At 70.6% G+C, this 26,010-nt stretch overlaps 3 protein-coding genes and 2 non-coding genes across 9 annotated transcripts; all 5 read left to right on the forward strand.

Annotated features, from left to right (window-relative positions):
• Positions 1-101: 101 nt before the first annotated feature.
• LOC120324487 (SCO-spondin-like) lies at positions 102-2,675 on the forward strand (the record flags this gene model as incomplete). The annotated part of the gene is made up of 6 exons (XM_039387352.1): positions 102-382; positions 903-998; positions 1,067-1,127; positions 1,212-1,342; positions 1,680-1,684; positions 2,516-2,675. Coding segments are annotated over 6 exons (734 nt in total), but the record flags the coding sequence as incomplete, so codon positions are not given.
• Positions 2,676-3,404: 729 nt separating this feature from the next.
• Positions 3,405-12,401, forward strand: TBRG4 (transforming growth factor beta regulator 4). Its single transcript, XM_027724709.2, has 10 exons — positions 3,405-4,098; positions 4,621-4,932; positions 5,389-5,560; positions 6,448-6,605; positions 7,464-7,574; positions 7,928-8,072; positions 9,188-9,439; positions 10,279-10,390; positions 10,939-11,053; positions 12,053-12,401. Exons 1-10 carry the CDS (start codon positions 3,706-3,708, stop codon positions 12,176-12,178), a joined length of 1,896 nt encoding a protein of 631 aa, XP_027580510.2. The 5' UTR covers positions 3,405-3,705; the 3' UTR covers positions 12,179-12,401.
• LOC113989819 lies at positions 8,263-8,397 on the forward strand. Its single transcript, XR_003541412.1, has one exon. It is a non-coding gene; the product is annotated as a small nucleolar RNA SNORA5 (small nucleolar RNA).
• LOC113989820 lies at positions 10,064-10,192 on the forward strand. Its single transcript, XR_003541413.2, has one exon. It is a non-coding gene; the product is annotated as a small nucleolar RNA SNORA5 (small nucleolar RNA).
• Positions 12,402-14,992: 2,591 nt separating the features above from the next.
• On the forward strand, positions 14,993-24,626 carry NACAD (NAC alpha domain containing). Of its 5 annotated transcripts, none has more exons than XM_039387348.1 (10): positions 16,273-17,315; positions 17,946-20,170; positions 20,228-21,656; positions 22,093-22,269; positions 22,346-22,434; positions 22,511-22,594; positions 23,219-23,365; positions 23,444-23,575; positions 23,939-24,061; positions 24,484-24,626. In XM_039387348.1, exons 1-10 carry the CDS (start codon positions 17,000-17,002, stop codon positions 24,496-24,498), a joined length of 4,737 nt encoding a protein of 1,578 aa, XP_039243282.1. In that variant the 5' UTR covers positions 16,273-16,999; the 3' UTR covers positions 24,499-24,626. The 5 variants fall into 5 exon arrangements, with proteins under 5 accessions (XP_027580509.2, XP_039243282.1, XP_039243281.1 ...); XM_039387347.1 differs by having other exon boundaries at positions 16,274-17,315; positions 17,946-18,980; positions 19,014-21,656; XM_027724708.2 differs by lacking the exon at positions 16,273-17,315 and adding an exon at positions 14,993-15,432 and having other exon boundaries at positions 17,946-21,656.
• Positions 24,627-26,010: the final 1,384 nt, after the last annotated feature.

Genomic DNA, 26,010 nt, shown 5'->3' on the forward strand with positions numbered 1-26,010 from the left:
CGGGGCAATGGAAGGAGCGAGGGCCGGGGGAGGGAGGGGTGGAGGGAGGAGAGCCGGAAGGAGGGAGGGCCGGGTGCCGGTGCCATCCCCGGTGCCCCCAGGCTGCCCCCCGGGAGAGGTCTGGCTGGACCCCGGCCCCGCCTGCGAGCGCAGCTGCCACGACCTGGCGGAGCCCCCCGGCACCTGCGGCGGGACCCCCGGCACCCCCGGGACCCCCGGAACTCCCGGCATCCCCGGCACCTCAAGCACCCCCGCGACCCCCGCGACCCTCCCGACCCCCGCCCCGCGCTGCTCCTGCGCCCCCGGGCGGTACCGGAACGAATCCGGGCAGTGCGTGAGCGCGGGGGGCTGCGGGTGCCGCCACCGCGGGGCAACGCGAGCGGTGAGCGGCGGGGGGGCCTGACCCGGGGCTGGGGGCGATCCCTCATGTTCGGGGGAACACCCCGTGTTTGGGTGTCTCTGTCCCGCGGTTGTGTCGGGGGTTGGTCCCCGACCTGGGGTTGGGGGTTCCCGATCCATGGTGGGAGGTTGCTGCGTTTGGGGGTTCCCGGCGCCGTGTCCGGGGGGGTATCCCGGTTCTGAGGGGGTCCCTTGTGTCTGGGGGTCCCTGATCCGTTTGGGGGGGGTTCCTTGTGTTTGGAGATCCCTCATGTTTGTGGTTACCCCATGTCTGGGGGGTGGTCCTGACCCGTATTTAGGGGGCACCCAGTGCTGGGGGGGTCCCTGGGGTTTGGGAGTTACCCCATGCTTTAGGGGGGTCCCTGACCCGTGTTTGGAGGTTCCTGACCCATGTTTAGGGGGGCACCCCGTGCTGGGGGGATCCCTCGGGTTTGGGAAGTTACCTCGTGTTTTGGGGGGTCCCTGACCCGTGTTTTGGGGTCCCTGCTCCTGTCCCCCCCCAGGCCGACAGCGAGTGGCAGGAGCAGTGCGGGACCTGCCGCTGCGCCGAGGGACGTGTCACCTGTGCCACCACCTGCCCCGCGCTCACCTGCCCGGAGGTGAGGGGGGTCCCGGGGGGGCGCGGGGGTGTCCCGGCGGGCAGGGGCTGAGCGCGGGGTCCCCGCAGGGCACGGAGCCGGTGCGGGAGCCCGGGAGCTGCTGCCCCGTGTGCCGGGACGAGTGGCCAGGTGAGACCCCGCACCTGGGGACCGCGGGGTGAGGGGACGGCCCTGGCAGCCCCCCCCCGCTCACGCCGCCCCCTCACCCCCCAGAGGAGCCCCCCGGGCCGTGCCGGCTCCTCACGGCTCTCCGGACCATCGCCAAGGGCGCCTGTGTCCTGCGGGGCGTCCGCGTCACCTACTGCGCGGGGGGGTGTCGGTCCCGCACCGCCGTCAGCGCTCAGGTGCGGGGGGGCTGGTGGGACCCCCCGGGGGAGGGGGGAGACCGGTGGGACCCCCGGGTGAGGGGAGTGAGACCCTTAGGTGTGGTGGAGTGGGACCCCCGGGTGTGGGGGTGTCGCCCCCGCACCGCCCTCAGCCCTCGGGGGTGGGGGGGGCGGGTGCGACCCCCAGATCCGTGTGACCCCCCCCGCCCCAGGAGCCGCCTCTGCGCAGCCCGGGCGGGGGGCTCGGGGCAGGGGGCGGGGGGGTGCAGGGCTGTGCGGGGAGCCCGGTGTGCCCGGGGGATCCCCCTGGTCTGTGTGCCCCCCCCGGTCTGTGTGACCCCCCCGTGCCCCCCAGGAGCCGTACGTGCGGTCGCTGTGCGAGTGCTGCAGTTACCGCCTGGACCCCGCCCGGCCCGTGCGCCCCCTCCTCCTGCCCTGCCCCCGCGGCCGCCCCCGGCCCGCGCTGCTGCCCCGCATCGCCCAGTGCCACTGCGAGCCCTGCCGGGGTCCGGGGGGGCACGGGGGGGCCCGGGGGGTCCTGGGGGAGGGGGTACGGGGGGCCCGGGGGGTCCTGGGGGAGGGGACACAGCCCCGCATGGCCCAGTGCCACTGCGAGACCCCGGGGGGGACAAGGGGGGCCCGGGGGGTCCTGGGGGAGGGGGACACAGCCCCGCATCGCCCAGTGCCACTGCGAGCCCTGCCGGGGTCCGGGGGGGCACGGGGGGGCCCGGGGGGTCCTGGGGGAGGGGGTACGGGGGGCCCGGGGGGTCCTGGGGGAGGGGACACAGCCCCGCATGGCCCAGTGCCACTGCGAGACCCCGGGGGGGAGGTCCTGGAGGTGGGCCCTACGGGGGGGGTTCCTGAAGGGTCCTGGGGTGGGTCCCGAGGGATCCCGGAGGGTCACGGGGGGGACTCAGCTCCCCGCGTCGCCCCCAGTGTCACTGCGAGCCCTGCAGGGGTGGGGCGGTCCCGGGGGGTCGAGGGGGTGCCGGGGTGCACGGGGGGATCCTGGGGAGGTCCTGGGTGTCCGAGCAGAGGGGTGGGACACAGCCCCGCATCACACACTGCCACCGCGAGCCTTTCGGGGGTAGGGGGTCTTGGAGGGGTCCTTGGGTAGCTGGGGGGGCTTCAGGGGCTGGGGAGGGGAACCCCAAGGCGCCCCGGCCCCCCCTGAACCCCCCTGTCCCGCAGGAGGGGACTTCACCCGGCGCTGAGGAGCCCCCCGAGCTGGGACCCTCCCGAGGAGCCCCCCCGGACACCCCATCCCCCTCTCGGCCACCCCGCCCGTGTCGGCCCCGGGGAGTTTGTTATGGATGCCAATAAACGATCAATAGTGCACAGGGATCGATAACCGATATTTGATCAGTAACACACGACCCCCCTCGGGGGCACGGGGGGAAATGTGGGGGACACTGAGGGGGCCACTGGGAGGCACTGGGGGCTGCGAGAGGAGCACTGGGAGGAACTGGGGGGGGGCACCGGGAACTCATCGGGGGAGCACTGGAGGAGCACCCGGGGGTCACTGGGAGCACTGGGAGGGTCTCCGAGGGGCACTGGGGGGCACTGGGAGGGTCTCCGAGGGGCACTGGGGGGCACTGGGAGCACAGGGGGACACCCCGAGGGGACCCCCCAGAGCCCCCCCGGTACCGGGGGCGGCCCCGCTCCCGCCCCTCCCCGCACGTGGCGCCGGCGCCGGCTGATGACGCAGGAGCGGCCGGTGCGGAGCAGGCGCGCTGTTGTGACGTCATCACCGCGCGCCTCGGTGGCGGCCCGTGCGCGGGGCTGGGCGGGAGAGGTCAGAGGGGAACGGGAGTGGGGTCGGGGCTGAGGGGGGAACCGGGGCCCGGGGGAGCGGGGGAACGGCATCGGGGGGCCTCGGCCCGCGGGGCTGAGCAGGGCCCCGGGGAGAGAGACGGAACGGGAACCAGGCCCGGCGGTGCGGGGTGGGCTCGGCCCGAGGGGGCCCGAAGGGAGAGTCCCGGGGGTGCTCGGGACCCGGGGACAGAGGAGGGGAACCGGGACCGGGGGGGCTCGGCACGGGCGGGTGGAGGGGACGGGTCGGGGGGGTGTCCGGGGACCGGGGGGGTGAGGGTCTGAGGGAAAATATCCCCGGGAGAGCGTGATCCGGGGAGGCTCCGGTGGAGAACATCCCGGGCAGCGGCTGAGCAGGGGGGCTCAGGGAGGGTTACTGGGGGGATACTGGGAGCACTGGGAATGTGGGGCCGCATCCCTGGGGAGGGGCTGGGAGTGTTCCAGACCCCCCGGAGCGGCTCCGAGGAGCTCTGGGGGAGTCTGGGGGCCGGTTCCCCCCCCGGCAGTTCCAAGCGCTCCCTTTCCCCTGCAGCCCCCCGGGATGTGGCTCTGACGGCCGCGGTGCCCCCATGGCCGCACACCTCGTTCGCCGGTGCTGCCGGCGCCTGCTGCTCCCGGGCCCCTCCGGGCTCCCCCGGCCGCCCCCCGGGGCCGCCCCCGGCCCGGGCAGGGCCCCCCCCGCGGCCGCCCCCCGCCCCCTGCGCACCGGCCCCCCCCGGTGGGCCGAGACCCCCCAGGCGCAGCCGCGGGAGGAGGGGCCGGAGCAGCAGCTCCGGGAGCTGATCCAGGGAGCCACCGACCCCCAGGAGCTGCTGCAGCTGTGCGGGGGGCACAGGCTGAGCAGCAACCTGGCGGGCATGGCCATCGCCCGCCTCGCCCGCCTCGCCCACAGGCACCCCGAGGCGCCGGCCCTCCGCGGGGACCCCCGGCTGCTGCGGCTGCTCGACACCCTGGACGGGCAGGTGGGACGGGGCACGGGGGGCTCGGGGCTGGGCCTGCCCCACCTGGGAGGGCTGGGGCACCGCTCTACAGGGCCCTGGGCACTGCAGTGCCTGGCTGGCTGCTCAGAGCACACCCGGGAGGGGCTCAGCGGGACAGCCCGTGCCCCAAACCCCCTCCCCTGCTGCCCCTGTCCCTCCCCTGCTGCCCCTGTCCCTCCCCTGCTGCCCCGTCCCTCCCCTGGCCTTGTCCCCTGGGTCCCCCAGATCTGCCAGGTGTGGAACGCGATACTGGTGTCCCTGTTCCACCTCTGTCCCACACTGTCCCCGTCCCCTGTCCCTGATGTCCCGGGTGTGGCACACCTGTCCCACACTGTCCCTGTCCCCGATGTCCCGGGTGTCCCCAGCTGTCCCACCCTGTCCCCGATGTCCCGGGTGTCCCCAGCTGTCCCACCCTGTCCCCGATGTCCCGGGTGTCCCCAGCTGTCCCCCCCTGTCCCCGATGTCCCGGGTGTCCCCAGCTGTCCCCCGCTGTCCCTGCCGCAGATCTCCCAGGTGTGGAACGCGACGCTGGTGCAGGTGCTGCGGGCACTGCCCGCGCTGGGGCTGCCCCGTGCCGGGCGCCAGGTCCGCTCGGTGGAGCAGGAGGTGCTGTGGCGGCTGCGGCGGCTCCCCCTGCGCCAGCTGGTGCAGCTGGCAGAGCACCTGGCGGGGCACAGGGACAGCCCCCTCCTGCCCGAGGTGCTGCGCAAGCTGGAGCTGCGCTGGACGGAGCTGGAGGGGACACGGACCGTGGTGACGCTCATGGCCAAGGTGGGACACCTGGCACCCGCCCTCATGGAGCGCCTGGAGGACAAGGTGGGACCCGCGCACACCCGGGCACTGACTGGGCACGTGGGACACCTGGGCACTGTTCCCCCCTCTCCTGTCACCCCCGTGCCAGGCTCTGGAGCTGGCAGAGCAGTTGGGTCACGAGGGGATCCCCCCTGTTCTGCTCCCCCGTGTCCCCTGTCCTCCTGTGCCAGGCTCTGGAGCTGATGGAGCACTTTAATCCCGAGGGGATCCCCCTTCTCCTGCTGCCCCTCACCTGCCCTGCTTTCCACAGGCTCTGGAGCTGGTGGAGCGGTTCAGCCCTGAGGGGATCCCCTCTCCCTTGTCCCCTGTGCCCCGTCCCCCCAGGCCCTGGAGCTGCAGAGCAGCTGGGTGCTGAGGGGATCCCTCTGAGCTGTGCCCTGCCCTGTCCCAGGCCCTGGAGCTGGCAGAGCAGCTGGGTGCTGAGGGGATCCCTCTGAGCTGTGCCCTGCCCTGTCCCAGGCCCTGGAGCTGGCAGAGCAGCTGGACGTGGACGAGATCCGGCGCGTGGCCGTGGCCCTGGCGCTGCAGCAGCGCCGCTGCGTGCCCCTGCTGCGGGCACTGTCCTACCACCTGCTGCAGAAACCCCCCGAGCTGGGGCTGCCCGTGCTCACTGACCTGCTCTTCGCCTACAGTGAGTGCCAGGGGGCACCTGGGCACGGCTTTGGGGACGGATCCCGTGGGATGGGGCTGGGAACCACCCAGGCCGGTGGCAGGTGGGGGGAGCCGGGTGAGCTTTGAGGTCCCAAACCTTTGTGTGGGCTGTTCTCCAGCCAGGTGGGAGAAGGGAATCCAGGGAGCCTGAGGAGCTCTTCTCCAGTGGGTTATCCCGATCCTGGGGGTGGAACAGGGGCGTTGTACGTTACCTGTGTGCTCCAGGCACGAACACCAGCACACCTGGGAGCTCGGTGTGAGCCTGTTCCAGGTGTCCTGTCACTCCAGGTGTCCCAGCTCCATCCCCAGCACACCTGGGAGCTCAGTGTGAGCCCATTCCAGGTGTCCTGTCACTCCAGGTGTCCTGTCACTCCAGGTGTCCTGTTACTCCAGGTGTCCCAGCTCCATCCCCAGCACACCTGGGAGCTCGGTGTGAGCCTGTTCCAGGTGTCCTGTCACTCCAGGTGTCCCACCTCCATCCCCAGCACACCTGGAGCCCCTTTAGACACCAGGGCTACTTGGGGCCATTTGTCCCTCCCAGTGACACCAGTTGCACCCAGAGCCACCAGTCCCCCCCGGTGACCCCCAGTTCCTCCCCGAGCTCAAGTGAACTGGGGGGTGTTTCCACCCAAGGCACCAGGTAGCTGGGGGGGGATTCCCCACCCCTAGGCCTTCCCAGTCTGTCCTGGTCTGAGAGGTGACTCATACTGGTCTGTACTGGTGCCAGGCACGCTCTAAGGTCTCCCTGGAGCCTTCCCTTCTCCAGGAGACCATTCCCAGCTCTCACCTGTGTGCTGGGTGCCCGGCTGGGGTGGGGGCACTGGGGGACAGGTGCCCCCAGGCCCTCAGCCGTGCCCTTCTGCCCAGGTAAGCTGAACTTCCAGCAGCCCCAGGTGCTGCACAGGCTGTCCCTGGAGCTGCAGCCCCACCTGGGGGCTCTCACACCTGCCCAGGTGTCGCGCTGTGCCCGCTCCTTCGCTGCCCTGCGCTGGCTCAGCCGCCCCCTCGCCGAGGGCATCGCACAGGTGAGGGCTGGGGGATGCCCACCTGGCTGGGGGGGTCACTCACCTCTCAGGGGGGTTCCTCTCACCTGTCTGGGGGGGTCACTCACCTGTCTGGGGGGGTCACTCACCTGTCTGGGGGGTTCCTCTCCCCTGTCAGGGGGGATCACTCACCTGTCTGGGGGGTTCCTCTCACCTGTCTGGGGGGTTCCTCTCCCCTGTCAGGGGGGATCACTCACCTGTCTGGGGGGTTCCTCTCACCTGTCTGGGGGGTTCCTCTCCCCTGTCAGGGGTGGTGTCACCGTTTCCCAGCAGGGACTGGGGGGGCACAGCTGATGGGAGGTTCCACTCACCTGTCTAGGGGGTAGAGGGGGGCAATGGGGACCCCTCACCTGTCCAGGCTGTGTCACTGTTTCCCAGCAGCAATCAGGGATCAGCTTGGTCTGGAGCCTCCAGCTCCGGGTGCTGGTGCTGCTCCTCTCCCAGTTTCCTCCCAGTTCATCTCTTGTGCACTTCCCCATCCATACAGGAATATTCCAGAGCTTCCCCTTGGATAAAACCCCAGGGCTCCCTCGCTCCTGTTTCCCCACCTGGGAGGTGTCCCTGGCTCGTGTTACCGCTGTTCCCTCCCGGGGCCGTTTCAGACAGCCCCAAACTCCTGTGTTCCCTCAGTATTCCCTGGATAACACCCGGGACATGTCCGTGTTCCCTCAGTATTCCCTGGATAACACCCGGGACATGTCCATGTTCCCTCAGTATTCCCTGGATAACACCCGGGACATGTCCATGTTCCCTCAGTATTCCCTGGATAACACCCAGGACATGTCCCTTTTCCCTCAGTATTCCCTGGATAACACCCAGGACATGTCCCTTTTCCCTCAGTATTCCCTGGATAACACCCAGGACATGTCCGTTGCCCACCTCTGTGCCATCGTCGTGTCCTTCGCCCGCCTCAACTTCCAGCCCAGCTCCGGCGAGGAATTCTTCACCATGGTGACTTCTGTGGGAATCCCGGGATTCTGGGGGTGCTCTCGGGGGGGCAGGGGACCTCAGAGGCTTCCCACAGCCATGGATTCCGGCCCCATGGATTCCCCCCCCTTCCCGTGTCCCGAATCCCTCCCGGCTCCCCCTTCAGGCAGAGCCCCCCCAGCTCTCACCCCTCCTCGGAGCACAGATGTTCTCCTGGCACGTTCCCACGGGGAAGGGGCGTTGGATGGCTGGATCCATGGATTGAGGGAGCGAGGGATCACCTGAGAGGGGCCCTAAAGCCTCACCTGGGGGCCAGCGGGGACACCCGGGCACACCCGTGGGTGTGGTCGAGCTCCCCTCCGTGTTCTCCGTCCCAGCTCCACGAGCAGCTCCAGGGGCAGGTGCAGCAGCTGGATCCTCACGTGCTGACGGACGTGGTGTGGTCACTGTGTGTCCTGCAGCAGGCCCGGCCCCCCTACCTGCGCCAGGTGCTCACCCCCGACTTCCACACCTGCCTCCAAGGTGAGGGACCCGCACGGGGGGAGGGACCTGCACGGGGCTGGGCCCTCCAGCTGGGACCCAGGGATCCACCAGGAGCTCCAGCCCTGGGGGTGGGGGGGTTACCTGTCCCACAGGTGGTGCTGGGGGGGGATTACCTGTCCCACAGGTGGTGCTGGGGGGGTTACCTGTCCCACAGGTGGTGCTGGACAGGTGCAGCCCAGTCAAATTCGGTCCCTGCCCCACCCATGGCCGGGACCGGCCACCGGCTGCCACAGCAACCTCCGTGCCCACGAGCCCCAGGTCCCTGTCTGTGAGACCTGGGGGGTGAATCCCACTGGAGACACGAGATCAGGGGACGCTTGGGGCTGGGAAGGGCTTCCCAGGGGCTGGAGTTCACCTGTTCCCCACCCCTGGGGACACAGCCCGGGTCCCACTGCCCCATCCACACCCGGGGCCGGACAGCCCCCTCCAGGAGGAGCATTCCCAGCATCCCACGTGCCCCTCCCTTGGTTCTCCCGAGGCCATTCCCCCGTGCCATGGGTGTCCCCCGAGCCGTCCCCTCTGTCCCCACAGGTGACATGTCCCCTCTGTCCCCACAGGTGACCCGTCCCACTGTCCCCACAGGTGACCCATCCCCTCTGTCCCCACAGGTGACCCATCCCCTCTGTCCCCACAGGTGACACATCCCCTCTGTCCCCACAGGTGACCCTCCCCTCTGTCCCCACAGGTGACATGTCCCTCTGTCCCCACCGGTGAAATGTCCCTCTGTCCCCACAGGTGACACATCCCCACTGTCCCACAGTTGACCCATCCCCTCTTCCCACAGGTGACACATCCCATCTGTCCCACAGGTGAACACATCCCCTCTGCCACACAGGTGACATGTCCCTCTGTCCAAACAGGGACAGTTCCCTCTGTCCCCACAGGTGGTGACACCAATCCCACTGTCCCCACAGGTGACATGTCCCCTCTGTCCCCAAGGTGACACATCCTCACTGTCCCCACAGGGGGACCCATCCCTATGTCCCCACAGGTGACCCATCCGCTCTGTCCCCAAAGGTGACCCAATCCCTCTGTCCCCACAGGTGACCCATCCCCTCTGTCCCCACAGGTGACATGTCCCTCTGTCCCCACAGGTGACCCGTCCCCGCGGGCGCACAGCTCGTGGCAGAAGCTCGTGCACATCAACGCCACGGCCCGGCTGGAGACCCCGGGCTACCCAGGGCCCTTCCTGCCCCCCGAGGCGCTGGGGGGGGACGAGGACAGGGACAAGGACAAGGACAAGGCCACCCCCCTGCAGCAGGGGCTGCGGGAGGCGCTGCCGGGGGCCCTGGGGGGCCGCGACCTCGGGCGCTACGACGTGCACACGGTGTTCGGCTGGGACATCGGTGAGTGTCCCCTGTGCCACCCCGGCACCTGCCCTGCCACCCCTGACACCCCCAGCCCTGTCACCTGCCCCGGGCACCCCTGACACCCACAGCCCTGTCACCTGCCCTGCCACCCCTGCCACCCCCGGCCCTGTCACCTGCCCCGGGCACCCCTGACACCCCCAGCCCTGTCACCTGCCCTGCCACCCCCGCACCCCGCCCTGTCACCTGCCCTGGGCACCCCTGGCACCCCCAGCCCCCTCACCTGCCCTCAGCATTCCCTGGGTACCACCAGGTACCCCCACCCTGTCACCTTCCCCTGTCACCTGCCCCAGGCACCTCCAGGTACCCCTGTGTACTCTGGGACTGTTGCCCTCACCTGGGCACCCCCAACCCTGTCACCTGCCCCGGGGACCTCTGGACCCCCCCAGCCCTGTCACCTTCCTGAGTTACCCCAGGTACTCCCAGCCCTGTCACCTTCCCCTGGACAGCTGCAGCCTTCTTACTTTCTGTCACCTCCCAGCTCCCCCAGCCCTGTTCACACCCTGGGCACCCCCAGGTGCTCTCAGGTACCCCCCGCCCCGTCCCCCCCTTCCACCTTCCCCCGTTGTCCCACCAGCCCTGTCACCCCCTGTCACCCCCCCAAGCCCAGTCAAATTCGGACCCTGTCCCCCCGTGTCGGGGACCGGCCACGGCCTGCCACAGCAACCTCCGTGCTCCGAGTGCCCCCGTCCCCTCCCGTGGGACAGGGGGACGGATCCCCCACGGACACCTCCCTGCCCAGGGCCAGGGAGAGCCCCCTGACCCCCTGAGGGTGGCTCTGATTGCCCATGTCCCCGTTGTCCCCTCTGTCCCCACAGATGCCGAGGTGGTGCTGGACGGCGACAACAAACCCCTACCCGTGGGGGACTTCACTGCCCCCCACCTGCCCCACTCACAGGGGGCAAAGCCACTGCCCCCCGGGGCCAAGAGGTGGGCAGGGGACAGGGGGGACACAGCCACTGCCACTGGGGACCAGGAGGCAGGGAGGGGACAGGAGGGGACAAAGATACTGTCCCCAGGGGCGAGGAGGTGGGTGGGGAACAGAAAGGGGACAGTGGGGGACAAGGAGTGGGGCAGGAGGAAGAAGAGGGGGACAGGAGGGGACAAAGGCACTGCCCTCGGGGGCCAGGAGGTGGGAGAGGGGACAGAGGGGACAGGAGGGGACAAAGGCACTGCCCCTCGGGGCCCGGAGGTGGAGAGGGGACAGGAGGGGACCAAGGCACTGCCCCCGAGGGGACAGGAGGTGCCCCGGTGGTGAGGGTTTGGGGATTACTCGAGGTGGGGGCAAGGGGGGGACAGGAGCAGGAAGAGGAGGGGGACAGGAAGGGACGGAGGTTGAGAAGAGGTGACAGGAGTGGGACAAGGAGAGGAAGAGGAGGGAGGACAGGAGGGGGCAGGAGGGGGCCAGCTGTGCCATGGCAGGGCTGGGGGTGTGTGCCTGTGCTCAGCCCGCTGTCCCTGTGCCCGTGTGTGCCCAGGCTGGCGTTCCTGCTCTGGGAGTTCCCGCAGTTCAGCTCGCGGGGCCGGGACCTGCTGGGCCGGGGGGCCCTGGCGCGGCGGCACCTGCGCAGGGCCGGCTTCCTGCTGGTGGAGGTGAGCTGGCAACGCTGGCAACGCTGGGCTGGGCACCCCCAGGCCCCCCGTGTGTCCCCACAGTGCCGGGGCCACCGCTGACCTGTCCCCATGTGCCACATCCACATGGCACTTAAACCCCCCCGGCCTCTCCAGGAGGAACGTTCCGAAAACATTCCCCAAATCCTCCCAAACGCCACCTGAACGTACCCAGGTGCCATCTGAGCCAATTCCCTCTTCGGAGCAGAGCCTGACCCCCACCCTGGGAGGTGCCCCCAGGACTCAGGTGTGGCCTCACCTGTGCCCAGCCCAGGGCACCGTCCCTGTGGCCACACCCTGGTGACACCAGCCAGGTGCCATCGCCCACCTGGGCACACCTGGTTCCGTAGGGATGGAGGCACAGACCCCTCTGGGGGGCTGCCAGCTCCTCCCTCCCCAGGGCTCAGCGGGGATGAGCCGCTGTGATCCCCCCGGGCCACCTGCCAGGTGACAGGGGGGTGACAGGGAGGTGACACAGACGAGCTCTTAGCGCTTCTCCCACGGGTCAGCCAGGATTAAACCCCCGGGGTAATTATAGCCCGGGGGGGGGTGACAGCCACGTGTCACCCCCCAGTGTCACTGTCAGCCCCTGGCATCGCTGTCACCCCCCCTCCAGCATCACCGTCTCCCTGGGTGGTGGTGGGATCCTCCAGGTGGGCAATTACCCCAGTGGGCTCTGCGGACCAGGTGGGCACGAATCCAGGTGGCACTCCAGTGGCCTGGAATACCCCAGGTGGGCTCTGGTACCCTCCAGGTGGGCACTGGGAACCCCCAAGGTGGGCTCTGGGACCCTCCAGGGGGGGGTTGAGATCTTCCTGGGCGTGCACTGGGCCCCCCAGGTGGGTGCTGGGCCCCCGGGGCTCAGGGCGTGCTGGGGGCACAGCCGGGACCCCCAGGTGGGTGCCGTTGGACAGGCGGGCCCAGCACAGGGTGGGGACAGCCCTGGCCCCCCGTGGGCTCCTGTCACCCCTTCCCCCCCAGGTGTCCCACTACGAGTTCCTGGAGATGAAGCTGGAGCGGCATCGCGTGTCCTACCTGAGGGACAAGGTGGCCAAGGCCGTGGCCAGCGACATGGCCACCGACACGGCCCCGGACACGGCCGCCTAGCCCTGCCCGTGGCCACCACACCCGGCCAGCGGGCCGTGTCACTGTGCCAGGGTGACCGGGTCACCACGCCGAGGTCACCGGGTCACCACGCCGAGGTGGCCGAGTCGCCGTGCCCAGGTGGCCACGTCACCACTCTGAGGTGGCCACATCACTGTGTCGCTGTGCCCAGGGGGGGCCAGGTGGCCACAGCGAGGTCACCGTTCCCCCGAGTGGCCTCAGCATCGCTGCTCTGGGGCTCAACTCAACCCCAACCTGTAAAACACGGTTTGACATTGGGGATGGGTGGCATTTGGGGACGGTTGGCTTGGGTACATGGGGACCCATTGGGAAGGGTGACATTGGGATGGGTGGCATTGGGGATGGTGAGGGTGGGATGGGACACGGTGGGACCTGGGGACGGGTGACATTGGGACGTTTGGGCCATGGGGACACATGGGCGGGGTGACATGGGTGACATTGGGGGGATGGGTGGGGACATGGACATGGGATTGGTTGGCATTGGGGACGGGTGACATTTGGGACGGGTGAGGGGCGGTCTGACATTGGGGACGGGTGACATTGGGGACTGGGTGACATTGGGGATGGGTGGCATGGGGAACGGGGTGATTGGGGAGGGGACGGGTGGCATTGGGATTGGGGAGGGTGGCCATTGGGGACATTGGGGACATGGGGACATTGGGGACGGGTGGCATTGGGGACGGGTGGCATTGGGGATGGGTGACATTGGGGGGGTGGGCATTGTGACATTGGGTGGTGACATTGGGGGAGGGTTGGCACGGGTGGCATTGGGGACGGTGGGGACATGGGACGGGTGAATGGGGACACATTGGGGACGGGGTTGGCATTGGGGATTGGGGGCATTGGGGGGACGGGCTGGGTGACTGGGGCATTGTGGACGGGTGGCATTGGGGACGGGTGACATTGGGGATGGGTGACACTGGGGACGGGTGGCATTGGGGACGGGTGACATTGGGGATGGGTGACATTGGGGACGGGTGACATTGGGGACGGGTGGCATCAGTGCCAGGTGACAGTGGAGCTGAGTGATATTGGGGCCGGGTGACATCAATGACAGGAGACATCAGTGCCAGTAGGTATCAGGGTGAAGTGACCTTGGGGCCAGGTGACATCGGGGATGGGTGACCTTGGGGCCAGGTGGCACCACTGCCGGGTGACACCAGTGTTGGTGGCACGTGGCAGTGCCCGCTCCTGGGTGGGACCCGCCCCCCGTGTCCCCCCCGCGTTCCATCCCCCTCTCCCCGTGCCCGGGGCCGCCGGTCTGAGCCGGGATCGGGATCAGGAGCCACCTGGCCTTTATTCCCGATTATCCCGGGATTGTCCCCGAGGGGGACAGGGATGGGGCCGGGGCCGGGGAGCAGCGGCAGAGGGGAGGGGGCACCGAGGGGCACCGGGGTTTGGGGGGGTCTCTCCTGCGTGGAGCCCCCACGGTGTCCCGTGTCCCTCAGGCCACGTGTCCCCGCGCGGAGGGGGGGGGGGACAAGGTGGCTCGGGACAACCCTCGGGGGTGACACCCCGGGGCCGGGAAGGGCTTTAGGGGCAGATTAGCGACCACCTGGCCCGGGACCCCTCCGGCCCCCGGGGGGGACACGGCCCGGCTGGGGGGGGCACACGGTGACAGGGGGGGCACAGCCCGGCTGGGGGGGGGCACACGGTGACGGGGGGACCACGCCCGGCTGGGGGGGGCACAGGTTGACGGGGGGACACGGTCCGACTGGGGGGGGGGCCACACGGTGACCGGCGGCTGGAGGGGACACGGTCCGACTGGGGGGGGGCACAGGGGACACGGTTGACGGGGGGACACGGTCCGACTGGGGGGGGGCACACGGTGGCAGGGGGGGCACAACCCGGCCACCCCGGGGGGGGCACACGGTGGCAGGGGGGGCCCGGCGGGGCCGGAGCTGCTGAGTCACCGCTGGGGCCGTGCCCGTGCCTGGCACCGGCAGCGCGGGCACGGCCTCGGTGCCAGCGCGGGGGGGGACGGTGCCGGGGGGGTGACAGTGCCCGGGGGGGCCCTGGCAGCGCTCCGCGTGCCCGCGCCCCAGCTCCTCGCCCCCCCAGGTCCCTCGGGGGTGCTGTGGGGGTCCAGGCCGTGGGGTGACCGGGGCAGGGGGACCTGGGGGTGTCCGGTGCCTCCTGGGCATCACCCCCCTCCCACCCTGCTGTCCGGGGGGGTCGTGTGTGTGTCCCCCAGGGACCCCTCCTCATCCTCCTCCCCATCCTCAGGGAGACGGGCGGAGGGGAAGAGCCGTTCCCATGGCAACGCGCGTCCTCTCCCGTCCCCCCCATCCCGCCCCCCCGGCGGTGACAGACGGGGGGGACACGCAGGTCCGTGCGTGCCCCCCTCCCCCGCGGTGTCACCACACACGCGCAGACGCTTTTAGGGGGGCTCCGCCCTGCGCGTCCCCTCCAACCCCCCAGGACCGCGCGGGAGGCTCATCCCCCTTTTTAAGGACAAAACTCCACTGCGCGGGGGCAGCTGAGGCTGGACCCCCCACCCGGCCCCCCCATCCCGGAGCTGACGGACACGCCACGTGCCCCCCCCCGGTGTCACCGCACACACGCAGATGCTTTTCGGGGGGTTCCCCCCCGGTGTCCCCACGCCAAATCCCCCCCGGACACCGGGGATGCTCAACCCCCTCTTCTAAGGGACAAAATCCCACTCCGGGAGGGGACACCGAGGCCGAGTCCCCCCTCCGACGCCCCCACGTCTCCCCGCTCTGCTGCCGCCACACACGCGCAGACGCTTTCAGGGGGGCTCCGCCCTGCGCGTCCCCCCCCAGTCCCCGCAGGACCCCGCGGGAGGCTCAGCCCCCTTTTTTAAGAGACAAAGTGGGGGAAACTGAGGCCGGGCGCCGCCCCCTTCCCCCCCCCCGGAGCTGATGCAAGCGCTGGGTGGGCCCTGAGCCCCCCCGACCCCCCTCCCGCCGCAGCGCCCTCCGGCACGAGCCCCGTATCGCGACAGAGCGGGGCCGGGCGGGCCGCGATTCCCGCTGACATCAGCGGGGTGCCGGGGCCGAGCCCCCCCGCGCCCCCCCCGCCCCCGCCCCCGCCCCGCTGATGCTCCGGCGCTGCCGCCGCAGCCGCGTCCGCCCGAGCGGGGGGAGCGGGGGGGGGCGGCGGGGGGGGCCGCGCCGGGGGGGGCCGCGGGCAGCGCCGACACCGGAGAGTCCCTGAAATCCGCCGGGGGGGCGGATCGGAGCAGGAGAACGGGATGCCGGAGGGAGCGGAGGCAGGTGAGGCCGGGGGGGCGCGGGGGGAGAGGAGGGAGCGGGGCGGCCGGGATGGAGCGGGGGGAACGGGAGCGCGGGGAGGGGGAGGAAGGACCGGCCGGGGGATGGAGCTGGAAGAATTGGGAGCGCGGGGATGGGGGAGGAAGGACGGGCCGGGGGGATGGAGCTGGAAGAATTGGGAGCGCGGGGAGGGGGATGAAGGACCGGCCGGGGGATGGAGGGGGAACGGGAGCGCGGGGAGGGGGAGGAAGGACCGGCCGGGGGATGGAGCTGGAAGAATTGGGAGCGCGGGGAGGGGGAGGAAGGACCGGCCGGGGGATGGAGGGGGAACCGGGCCATGGAGCCGCAGGGCGAGGACGGAGCGGGGCGATGAGGATGGGGCGGGGGGCCGAGGGTGGCTCGGGGGGAAGAAGGACGGAGCCGGAAGGATGAAGGACGGAGCGGAAAGGACGGAGCGGGAGGATGAGGATGGAGCCGGTGGGATGAAGGGCGGAGAAGGGAGGATGGAGACGGAGACACGAGGATGGGACTGGAGGGACGAAGGACGGAGCGGGAGGGGTGGAGGGGTGCGGGATGGGAGGATGAGGACGGAGCAGGGGGATGAAGGACGGAGCGGGAGGGGTGGAGGGGTGCGGAATGGGAGGATGAGGACGGAGCGGGGGGATGAAGGACGGAGCGGGAGGGGTGGAGGGGTGCGGAATGGGAGGATGAGGACGGAGCGGGGGGATGAAGGACGGAGCGGGAGGGGTGGAGGGGTGCGGGATGGGAGGATGAGGACGGAGCGGGGGGATGAAGGACAGACCCAGAGGATGAGGATGGAGGGGGGAATGAGGAACAGAGTGGGAAGGATGGAGCTGGAGGATGAGGACGGAGCGGGAGCCATGGAGGACAGAGCAGGAGAGATGAGGATGGAGCGGGGGATGAAGGACGGGCTGGAATGACGGAGCCCGAGGATGAGGATGAGGATGGAGGGGAGCGCTGCAGGACGCGGGCCCGGCTCTCGGCAGCCGCCACCGCCCGCGGCTCCGGGCCCGGCACAGCCGGGGGGCTCCGGCACGGCCCCCCAGGGAGGGACTTTGGGGACCCCACTTCGGGGCCGCCCCTCCCTCACCCCCAGGAGCCCCAGGGGGGTCGGGGTGGGTTGTCCCCCACCCCAGCCCTGTACTTGGGGGAGCGGGGGGGCTGAGCCTCACCCCCTCCCAGCACCATCCCATCCCCGGGACCACCGCGTGGGGAAACTGAGGCGCAGCCCAAGGTCACCCCGTCCCGATGTCCCCGGGGGGGCCACTGTCACCTGCCGGGGGGATCGAAGGGACAGAGCCCAGTGTCACCTCCCCCTGGGCCTCAGGAGCTCAGACCCCAAAATGGGATAAGGGTCCGTTTTGGGGGGGGGATTAGGGCATCCTCTCCAGGGGTTCTGGGGGACCGTGTGCCAGGTGGGAGTGCGAGGGGACCCCAAAACATCCCCCCAAAGTGTGGGGGTGTCCCGGCCAGGCAGGGGTGGGGAAGGGCTGCATTAAAGGGGTCCCAGTAGCCCCCCCCCCGTTATAGGCCAGAATCACCCCCCACAATGACTCGGGGGGGGTGGAAGGGCAGTACAGGATCCCCTTGGCGGGGTGACCCCCCCCAAGGAACCTTTCAGGAGTTCCTTCAGTACGTTGCGGGGAGGGGGGGCTTGGACCGAACCATCTCAGAGTGGGGGGGGGGGCAGCGGCACCTGCCCCGCAAATACCCCCGCCAGGCCCCGCCCCCTCCCGGCACGCCCCGCGCCGCCCCGCCCCCTCCCCTCTATAACACCGGGGCAGCGGGGGGGCGGGGCTGCAGGTTTGGGGGGCCTGTGGGATTCGGCTGCTCCCTCCCTATGGATCCACCCCTGGGGGGCCCAGGTAATATGGGGGGGGTTCAGGTGACATGGGGGGTGTTCAGGTAACGGCCGAGGGGTCCCAGGTGACACAGGGAGCATCCCAAGTAGTGGGGAAAGGGGTCCAGGTAATATGGGGGGGGGGTCCCACAAGGTGGTTTTGGGGTGTTTGGGGAGGGAGAAGGGGCTGCACCCCCCCACACCCCCTCGGGTGTGCAGTGGGGGGCTGAGCACCCCCAAACTCGGGGACTCCCTGGAGAGGGGGCTGTAAGGGGGGGTGTGCTCCCCCCACCCAGTGGAGGGGTCCCTCTGCGTTGTGGGGGTCTGGCTTGGGGTCCCCCCCCTTGATGCAGCTGCAGCCTTATTGCCCCCCCCATCCTCTGAGAGGGGTTTGAGGAGGGGGAGCTGCTGGTGTCCCCCCCGGTGTCCCCAGACCCTGGAGAGCCCCCCCAAACAACTGCTTTGGGTGGGGGTCACCCTGTTCTCCCCCCTGGATGGGTGAGGGGTGACACCACCCCCCAGGCAGTTCCCTGGGTGACCCCCCCTCCCCCGTCCTGGGCTGGCCCTGGGGTCCGTGGCACTGGTGGGGGGGTCTCCCCTCCCCGTGGTGACTGGGGGGGTCTGTGGCACTGAGGGCTGTCCCCTCTCTCCGCAGCCCCCCCGCCGATGCCGGCCAAGGAGGAGGCCCGTCCCCCCCCCGAGGGGGCCAGCTGCGACCCCGGCCCCCCCGCCGCCGCCCCCCCCGGCTCTCCCTGCCGGCCCCCCCCGCCCGCGGACCCCCTGGACACCCGCATCGTCATGGGGGAGGAGACCCGCTGCTCCCCCCCCGAGCCCCGGGGGGGCCCCCCCGTGCCTTGCCCCTTCCCCGCGCCCCCCAAGGAGCCCCCCCCGGGCCGCCCCCCCGCGCTGGACCCCGAGCTGTTCTTCACGGCCCCCTCGACGCCGGTGCGGGCGGGGGGGGCCCGGCCCCCCCCCGAGGAGCCGACGGACGGGGACAGCGAGGGGCTGTGCTCGCCCCCCACCTCCCCCTCGGGCTCCTACATGACGGCCGAGGGCGGCAGCTGGGGCTCCTCGGGCACCGCCAGCACCTCCCCGTCCTGCTCCCCCAACCTGGCCGCCGAGGCCGAGGGCCTGGGGGACGCCGAGGGGGACCCCGAGGGGCTGGGGGGGGCCCTGCTGCTGCCCCCCGGCCTGGGGGACCCCCCGGCCTTCCCCCCGCTGTCCCCCGAGGAGGAGGACGAGGAGGACGAGGCCGGTTCCTTTGCCCCCCCGGGCTGCGAGGAGGATGAGGATGAGGAGGACGGGCAGACGCCGGAGGAGGACGAAGACGAGGATGAGGACGAGGTGTCGGGGCTGATCCCGGCGGCGCTGCTCCCGTTCCGGGGCAGCCTCCTGTTCCAGGCCGAGGCCGTGGAGATCTCCCCCCGCGCCCCCCCCGGGGACGGGCAGGAGGAGGAGGAGGAGGAGGACGAAGGCAGCACCTCGGCCTCGTTCCTGCGCTCGCTGTCCGAGAGCTCCATCCCCGAGGGGGGGGACGAGGCCTTCGCCTTCCGCGACGACACCGACGCCTCGTCCGACTCGGCCGCCTACGACGGGGACGAGGACGAGCGGCTCTACGGCACCGAGCGCCACGCGGGGGGCACGGCCACCCCCCCGGGCACCCCCCCGGGCACCCCCCCGGGCACCCCCCCGGGCACCCCCCCGGGCACCCCCACCGCCCCCACGGGCACCCCCGGCGTCGAGCTCCACCTTCACGCCGGGTCCCCGTGTCACCCCCCCGGAGAGGGGACGGGCCCCGGGCCTGCGGGGACCCCCCCGGGACTGCCCAGAGGGGACACGGGGCAGGACGGCCACGCCTTTGTCCCCACGGTGGAGGCGTGGTCCCCCCTGGAGCCCCCCCAGGAGGTGGCAGAAAGTTCTGGAGTGGCAGCGCCGGGACAGGGACCTCGCACGGAGCCAGCGGTGACAGTCGGTGTCCCCCAGAGCCCCGGGCTCTGCGCCGGGGACCCCCAGAGCCACCGGCCGAGGGGGGCCAACGGGGAGCCCCGGGACAGCCCTGGGGGTGACGGTGACAGTGACCTTGAGCTCGGCACAGGGACAGCAGGGAGCACTGACGGCCACGGCGAGCCGGACACCGCGGCCACCAGCCTGGGGACGTCGGTGACACCGATCCCCCGGGATGAGACGGACGCTGCGGCCGCTGAGGAGGTGACACCGGTGACACCTGGCCTGGTGGACACTGCGGAGACTGACCTGGGGACATCAGCGACACCTGGGCTGGACACTGACCTGGTGACACCGGTGACCCCCAGCCTGATGGACACCGTGGATGCTGACCTGGTGACACCAGGTGACACCACTGGTGTGGCACCAATCCTCCTGGATGAGATGGACGCTGTGGCCACCAGCCCTGGGGCACCCAGCCCGCCCGGTGAGCCAGACACTATGGCCACTGCCACGGTGGCACCAGTGACACCAACCCCTCTGGATGAGCCGGACGCTGATCTGGGGACACTGGTGACACCCAGCCTGATGGACAGCACGGCCACCGGCCCAGTGGCACCCAGCCCACCGGACACTGCGGCCACTGAGCTGGTGACACTGGTGACACCCAGCCCGCTGGATGAGCTGGACACTGTGGCCACTGACACGGTGACACCAACCCCGCTGGATGAGCCGGACGCTGCAGGCACTGCAGTGGTGACACCAGTGACGCCCGACCCGATGGACAGCACGGCCACCGACCTGGTGACAGCGGTGACACCGACCCCCCTGGATGAGATGGACGCTGCGGACACTGACCTGCTGACAACGAGCCCCCCACATGAGCTGAACACGGTGGCCACCAGCTTGGTGACACCAACCCCACCGGACACTGCGGCCACTGACCTGGTGACACGAGTGACGGCAAGGCCACCAGATGAGATGGACACTGCAGCCACTGACCCGGTGACACCAGTGACTCCCAGCCTGCTGGACAAGATGGACACTGTGGACGCTGCCCTGGTGACACCGGTGACATCCACCCTGAAGGATGCTGTGGCCACTGACGTGCTGACACCAGTGACACCCACCCTGATGGACACTGTGGCCACCAACCTGGTGACACCGGTGACACCAACCCTGCTGGATGAGATGGACACTGCAGCCACTGCCCCAGTGACACCAGTGACCTGCAGCCTGACGGACACCGGGGACACCGAGCCAGTGACACCGGTGACACCAACCCTGCTGGATGAGACGGCCGCTGACCTGGTGACCCCCAGCCCGGTGACCACCACAACCAGTGCCCCGGAGACCCCAGTGACCCCCAGCCCGGTGACCACCATGGCCAGTGCCCCGGTGACCCCAGTGACCCCGAGCCTGGTGGCCACCACGGCCAGTGCCCCGGTGACCCCAGTGACCCCCAGCCCGGTGGCCACCATGGCCAGTGCCCCGGTGACCCCGAGCCCCCTGCCCCAGCCCGTGTCCCCCGTGGTGCTGGCAGCTGAGGTGGCCCTGTCCCTCGAGCCCCCGGCTGCCCTCCCGTGTCCCCCGTCACAGGGGTCGCTGTCACAGCCCCCCGGGGAGGTCCCCGAGCCCCCCAAAGGGTGGGGGGATGCGGCCACCGCCTCGCCCGAGGGCTCGTGCCCGGAGCCGCCGGATGCTTCTCACTCCCACCCCGACTCCAGCCTCGACAGCACCAGGGGGGGCCCCCCACACCTCCCTGGGACCCCCAGCCCCCCACACCTCCCCGGGACCCCCAGCCCCCCCTGTGCCCTCGGGGAGCCGTCGGAGGAGGAAGAGGCAGAAGAGAAGGGGGAGGAGGATGATGAGGGTCCCGCGGCCCCCCCACCACTGTTCACGGCCTCGGAGCGGGAGGTGTTTGTGGGGACCCCCCCGGCCCCCCCCGAGCTGCTCCCACCACCCGGTGCCTTTTCGGGGCGCGGGGCCGGCCCGGGGGTCACTGCCCTTCCCCGGGGGACCCTCGGGGACCTGCCCCCGCCCCTGCAGGAGCCCCCCACCCCCCGGCCGGGCCCTGAGCCCCCCGGCCCCACTGAGGGGGGCACCGATGCCAAAGTCCCGGGGGAGGGTGGCCCCCCAAGCCCCCCCGGCCCCCCAAGATCCCCCCCAGCTCCCCCTGAGCAGCAGCAGCAGAAGGAGGAGGCGGTGGGGAGGGTCTCCTCCAGCCCCCTTCCTGCTGTGGGGGCTCAGCAGGGGCCCCCCCAGGAACCGACCCCCCCCGAGCCCCCCCGCCCTGCGCCCCCCAAACTCAGCCAAGTGCCTCCTCCCGCCGCCGTGTCCCTGCTGGCCCCGGCCCCCCCCGGGACCCTCCCCGGCCAGGAGCCCCCCCCGGGGCTGCCCCCCTCCAGGAAGCACCTCGAAGGTAAGAGACACCCCCCAGATTCCTCCGTGGCCGTGGGTCTGGGGTGGGCATCACCCGGGGGGCTGGGGAGGGTCTCTGGGGGGGTTCAGCCCTATGGAGGGGTTTTAGGGGCCCCCCAGCTCAGCCCCCTCCCACTGCCATAGGGGACTGTGTGGGGCCAGGGTGGGCACTTGGGGGGGCTGGGAGTGCCTTTGGGGGGTGGGGGGTTGTTGTTCCCGGCTGGGTGGTGGGGGTGAGCAGGGGGTTCACCCCCATGGGAGGTTCCCCCCCCCAGCTCAGCCCCCCTCCCGGGGTATTTCTTGGCACCAGGGTGGGCACCGGGGGGGGGATGTGCCTTTGGGGGTGTCCCGGGGTTGGTGATGGGGGTGAGCAGGGGGTTTGACCCCCCCAGAGGAGTTTTGGGGACCCCCCGGCTCAGCCCCCCGTCCCCCCGCAGCCCCCCAGCCCCCCCCGCAGAAGGAGCCGGAGCCCCGGGGCCGAGCGGCAGGGCCGGGGGCTGGGGGGGGCCGGGGGCCCCCCCGGGGGTCTCTGCAGTCCGAGTCGAGCTCGTCCAGCGAGGCTGAGACCCCCCGGGCCGACCCGGCCCCCCAGCGCTGCCAGCCCAACCACCGAGGTGAGGGGGGGGCCCTGGGTACCCCCGGGCTTGGGGGGTCCGGGGCCCCCTCTCACCTGCCCCCCTTCATTCCCAGGGTCCGGCAACGAATCCGAGAGCAACGACGAGTCCATCCCGGAGCTGGAGGAGCCCGAGGGCTCGGAGCCGCCCCCCGCCCAGCCCCAGGTGGGGGCTTGGGGGGTCGGGGTTGGTGGGACCCCCCGGGGGTGCTGGGGGCCCCCCTGACCCCCCCTCTCTGCAGGTGCCCCTGGGCCACGCGCTCGGCCCCGGAGAGGAACCGCTGAGCAAGGCCAAGCAGAGCCGGAGCGAGAAGAAGGCCCGGAAGGTGGGGGGTCCCACAGGGAACGGGGGGTCCCACAGGGAATGGGGGGTCCCTATGTGGGGTTGGGATCCCCATCCCAACCAGGGTTCGGGCAGGGGGGTCAGTCCTGGGGTGTTGGGGGTCTGGTCCCCACTCTGGGGGTCCCCGGGTCACACTGGGGGGGGAGTGGGCTCACCCACGGGGTTGGGGTTGGGCTCACCCTCGGGGTTGGGGTTGGGCTCACCCTCGGGGTTGGGGTTGGGCTCACCCACGGGGTTGGGGCTGGGCTCGCCCACGGGGTTGGGGCTGGGCTCGCCCACGGGGTTGGGGCTGGGCTCGCCCACGGGGTTGGGGCTGGGCACACCCACGGGGTTGGGGTCCTTATTTCACCCCGGGTTTTTGGGGCGGTTAGTTCTGGGGTGTTGGGGTTCAAGCCCCCACTCCAAGGGGCTCTCCAGGCCACACTGGGGAGTGTCTGGGGGTCCCCACCCTGGGCTGGGGGTCCCATCCTGGCCGTGCCAGGGACAATGTCCTCCATCCCCCATCCCGGTTTCCCCGTTATCCCGGGGATTTGGGGTGTCGCTGGGGGGGCTGGAGCCCCCCTGGGCTGCTGTGCAGGGGGTCACCCCGTGCCCCCCGTGCCCCCAGGCCATGTCCAAGCTGGGGCTGCGGCAGATCCACGGCGTCACCCGCATCACCATCCGCAAGTCCAAGAACATCCTGTTCGTCATCTCCAAGCCCGACGTGTTCAAGAGCCCCGCCTCCGACATCTACATCGTCTTCGGGGAGGCCAAGGTGGGCTCGGGGGTCCCAGGGGTGTGTGGGGGTGTCCCTGCCCGGGGGGGCCGGCAGTGACCCCCCTGTGCCCCCCAGATCGAGGACCTGTCCCAGCAAGTGCACAAAGCGGCGGCCGAGAAGTTCAAGGTGCCGCTGGAACACTCGGCCCTGGTGACAGACACGGCCCCCGCCCTCGCCATCAAGGAGGAGAGCGAGGAGGAGGAGGAGGTGGGGGCTGGGGGACCCCCGGGGGGTGACATGGGGGGTAACGGAGCTGTTCCTCCCCCAGGTGGGGGGGACAGGGCTGGAGGAACAGGACGCGGAGCTGGGGGTGGCTCAGGTTAGGGTCTTGTGCCCTGGGAGGGGCACGGGGGGAGTCCCTGAGATGTGCTGAGGGACCCCCAGGGTCCTGTGGGGTGTTATGGGGGGGACAGGACGGGGCTGGAGGGGCAGGACACGGAGCTGGGGATGGCCCTGGCCAGTGTGGTGTGCCCTGGGAGGGGACACAGAGGGGCTCCCGGGATGGGTGCTGGGGGACCCCGAAGTTCTCAGTGGGTGCCTTTGGGGGGGTGACAGCCCTGTGCCCCCCAGGTGGACGAGACGGGGCTGGAGGTGCGGGACATCGAGCTGGTGATGGCCCAGGCCAACGTGTCCCGCCCCAAAGCCGTGCGGGCCCTGCGGCACAACAACAACGACATCGTCAACGCCATCATGGTGAGTGGGGCCGGGCCGGGACCTGCTGGGGGCTGGGACCCTCCGTGCTGGGGGCTGGGACCCTCCGTGCTGGGGGCTGGGACCCTCCGTGCGGGGGCTGGGACCCTCCCTGCTGGGGCTGGGACCCTCCCTGCTGGGGCTGGGACCCTCCGTGCGGGGGCTGGGACCCTCCCTGCTGGGGGCTGGGACCCTCCCTGCTGGGGGCTGGGACCCTCCCTGCTGGGGGCTGGGACCCTCCGTGCGGGGGCTGGGACCCTCCGTGCTGGGGGCTGGGACCCTCCGTGCTGGGGGCTGGGACCCTCCCTGCTGGGGGCTGGGACCCTCCCTGCTGGGGGCTGGGACCCTCCCTGCTGGGGCTGGGACCCCTCCCCGGCGGGACTGGGGTGTCCCCGGGGGTCCCTGACTCGCCCTCTCTCCCGCAGGAACTGACCATGTAGCGGCCGGGGCTGGCCTGGCCCCCCTGTATAGATGCACAGAGCCCCCCCAGATCCTTCCTCCTGCCCCCCATCCTCCTCCTCCCCCCCTGGACCGCTCAATAAAGGCCTCCTGCACCCCTTGGATTGCACTTGGCCCCCCTGTGATGATTTTGGGGGGTCTGGGGAGCCCCTTTTCCAGCAGTGAGGGGGGGGGCAGCACAGGGGGTTGTAACTGGGATGGGGAGGTGGAGGGACAGCAGGGTGGGCAGGTTTTGGGGCTCTCATGGTGCTGGGGGTCAGGGGTGGCAGCACCCCAGGGTGCTCCCAACACCATTGGGGGTCAGGGTTTACCCCCCCCAACTTTAGGGGGGCAATGGGGGTGTGGCAGAGACCTGCCAGGACACTGCAGCTCTGCCTTACTCCCAGAATTTAATCCCCTTTCCCGTGGAAATGTAAAAACACCCCCACTCCCCCATGAGCTGTTAGGAGCTCTCTGGATCCTGTCAAAAATTCCCAGTTTCCCAAAGGGTTTAATGATGGGAAGGGAACTCCCCCAGCTCTGAGGGAGGGAATTCCTGCTCCCCAAATCCCAGGGACCCGGGGTCCCCCCACTTTGCTGCCCCCTTCCTGCCCCCAGTTTCTCGGCCTGGGAATGGGAAGGCTCTGGGAGGGGCTCCCTCTGTGCCCCCCAGGTGAGTCCCCGGGATCACTCAGCTTCCAGCACCCCCAGATTCCAGGGGCAGGAGGAGCTGGGGCTGGGGGACCCCGGGAGGAGAGGGGGGGTCACCAGTTAAGGGTGAGGGGGGGAAGACATCACTAGGGGTAAAGGGAGAAAGGGGACACCAGTAACAGTAATGGTGAAGGGGGGGGACACACACCACTGAGGGTGCTGGTGAACTGGGGACACACACCAGTGAGGGTGCTGGTGAACTGGGGACACCCCAGTTAAGGGAGTTGGTGAACTGGGGACACACCAGTTAAGGGAGTTGGTGAACTGGGGACACCCCAGTTAAGGGAGTTGGTGAACTGGGGACACACCAGTTAAGGGTGCTGGTGAACTGGGGACACACCAGTTAAGGGAGTTGGTGAACTGGGGACACACCAGTTAAGGGAGTTGGTGAACTGGGGACACACCAGTTAAGGGTGCTGGTGAACTGGGGACACCCCAGTTAAGGGTGCTGGTGAACTGGGGCCACCCCAGTTAAGGGTGCTGGTGAACTGGGGCCACCCCAGTTAAGGGTGCTGGTGAACTGGGGCCACCCCAGTTAAGGGTGCTGGTGAACTGGGGCCACCCCAGTGAGGGTGCTGGTGAACTGGGGACACCCCAGTGAGGGTGCTGGTGAACTGGGGACACCCCAGTGAGGGTGCTGGTGAACTGGGGACACCCAGTGAGGGTGCTGGTGAACTGGTGGGCACTGGGAGCAGAGGGGTTAAAGGCACTGCGGGGGATTTGGGGCTGAAGCCGCTGGAATGTGCTGGAGCTGCGGGATCCCCCAAACTGCTGAGTCAGCGTCTGCCTCTGGGTGGAGGGGC

The sequence above is a fragment of the Pipra filicauda genome, unplaced genomic scaffold (genome assembly GCF_003945595.2).
Source record: "Pipra filicauda isolate LSUMZ 115617 unplaced genomic scaffold, ASM394559v2 scaffold556_size476704_pilon, whole genome shotgun sequence".
Classification (NCBI taxonomy): domain Eukaryota; kingdom Metazoa; phylum Chordata; class Aves; order Passeriformes; family Pipridae; genus Pipra; species Pipra filicauda.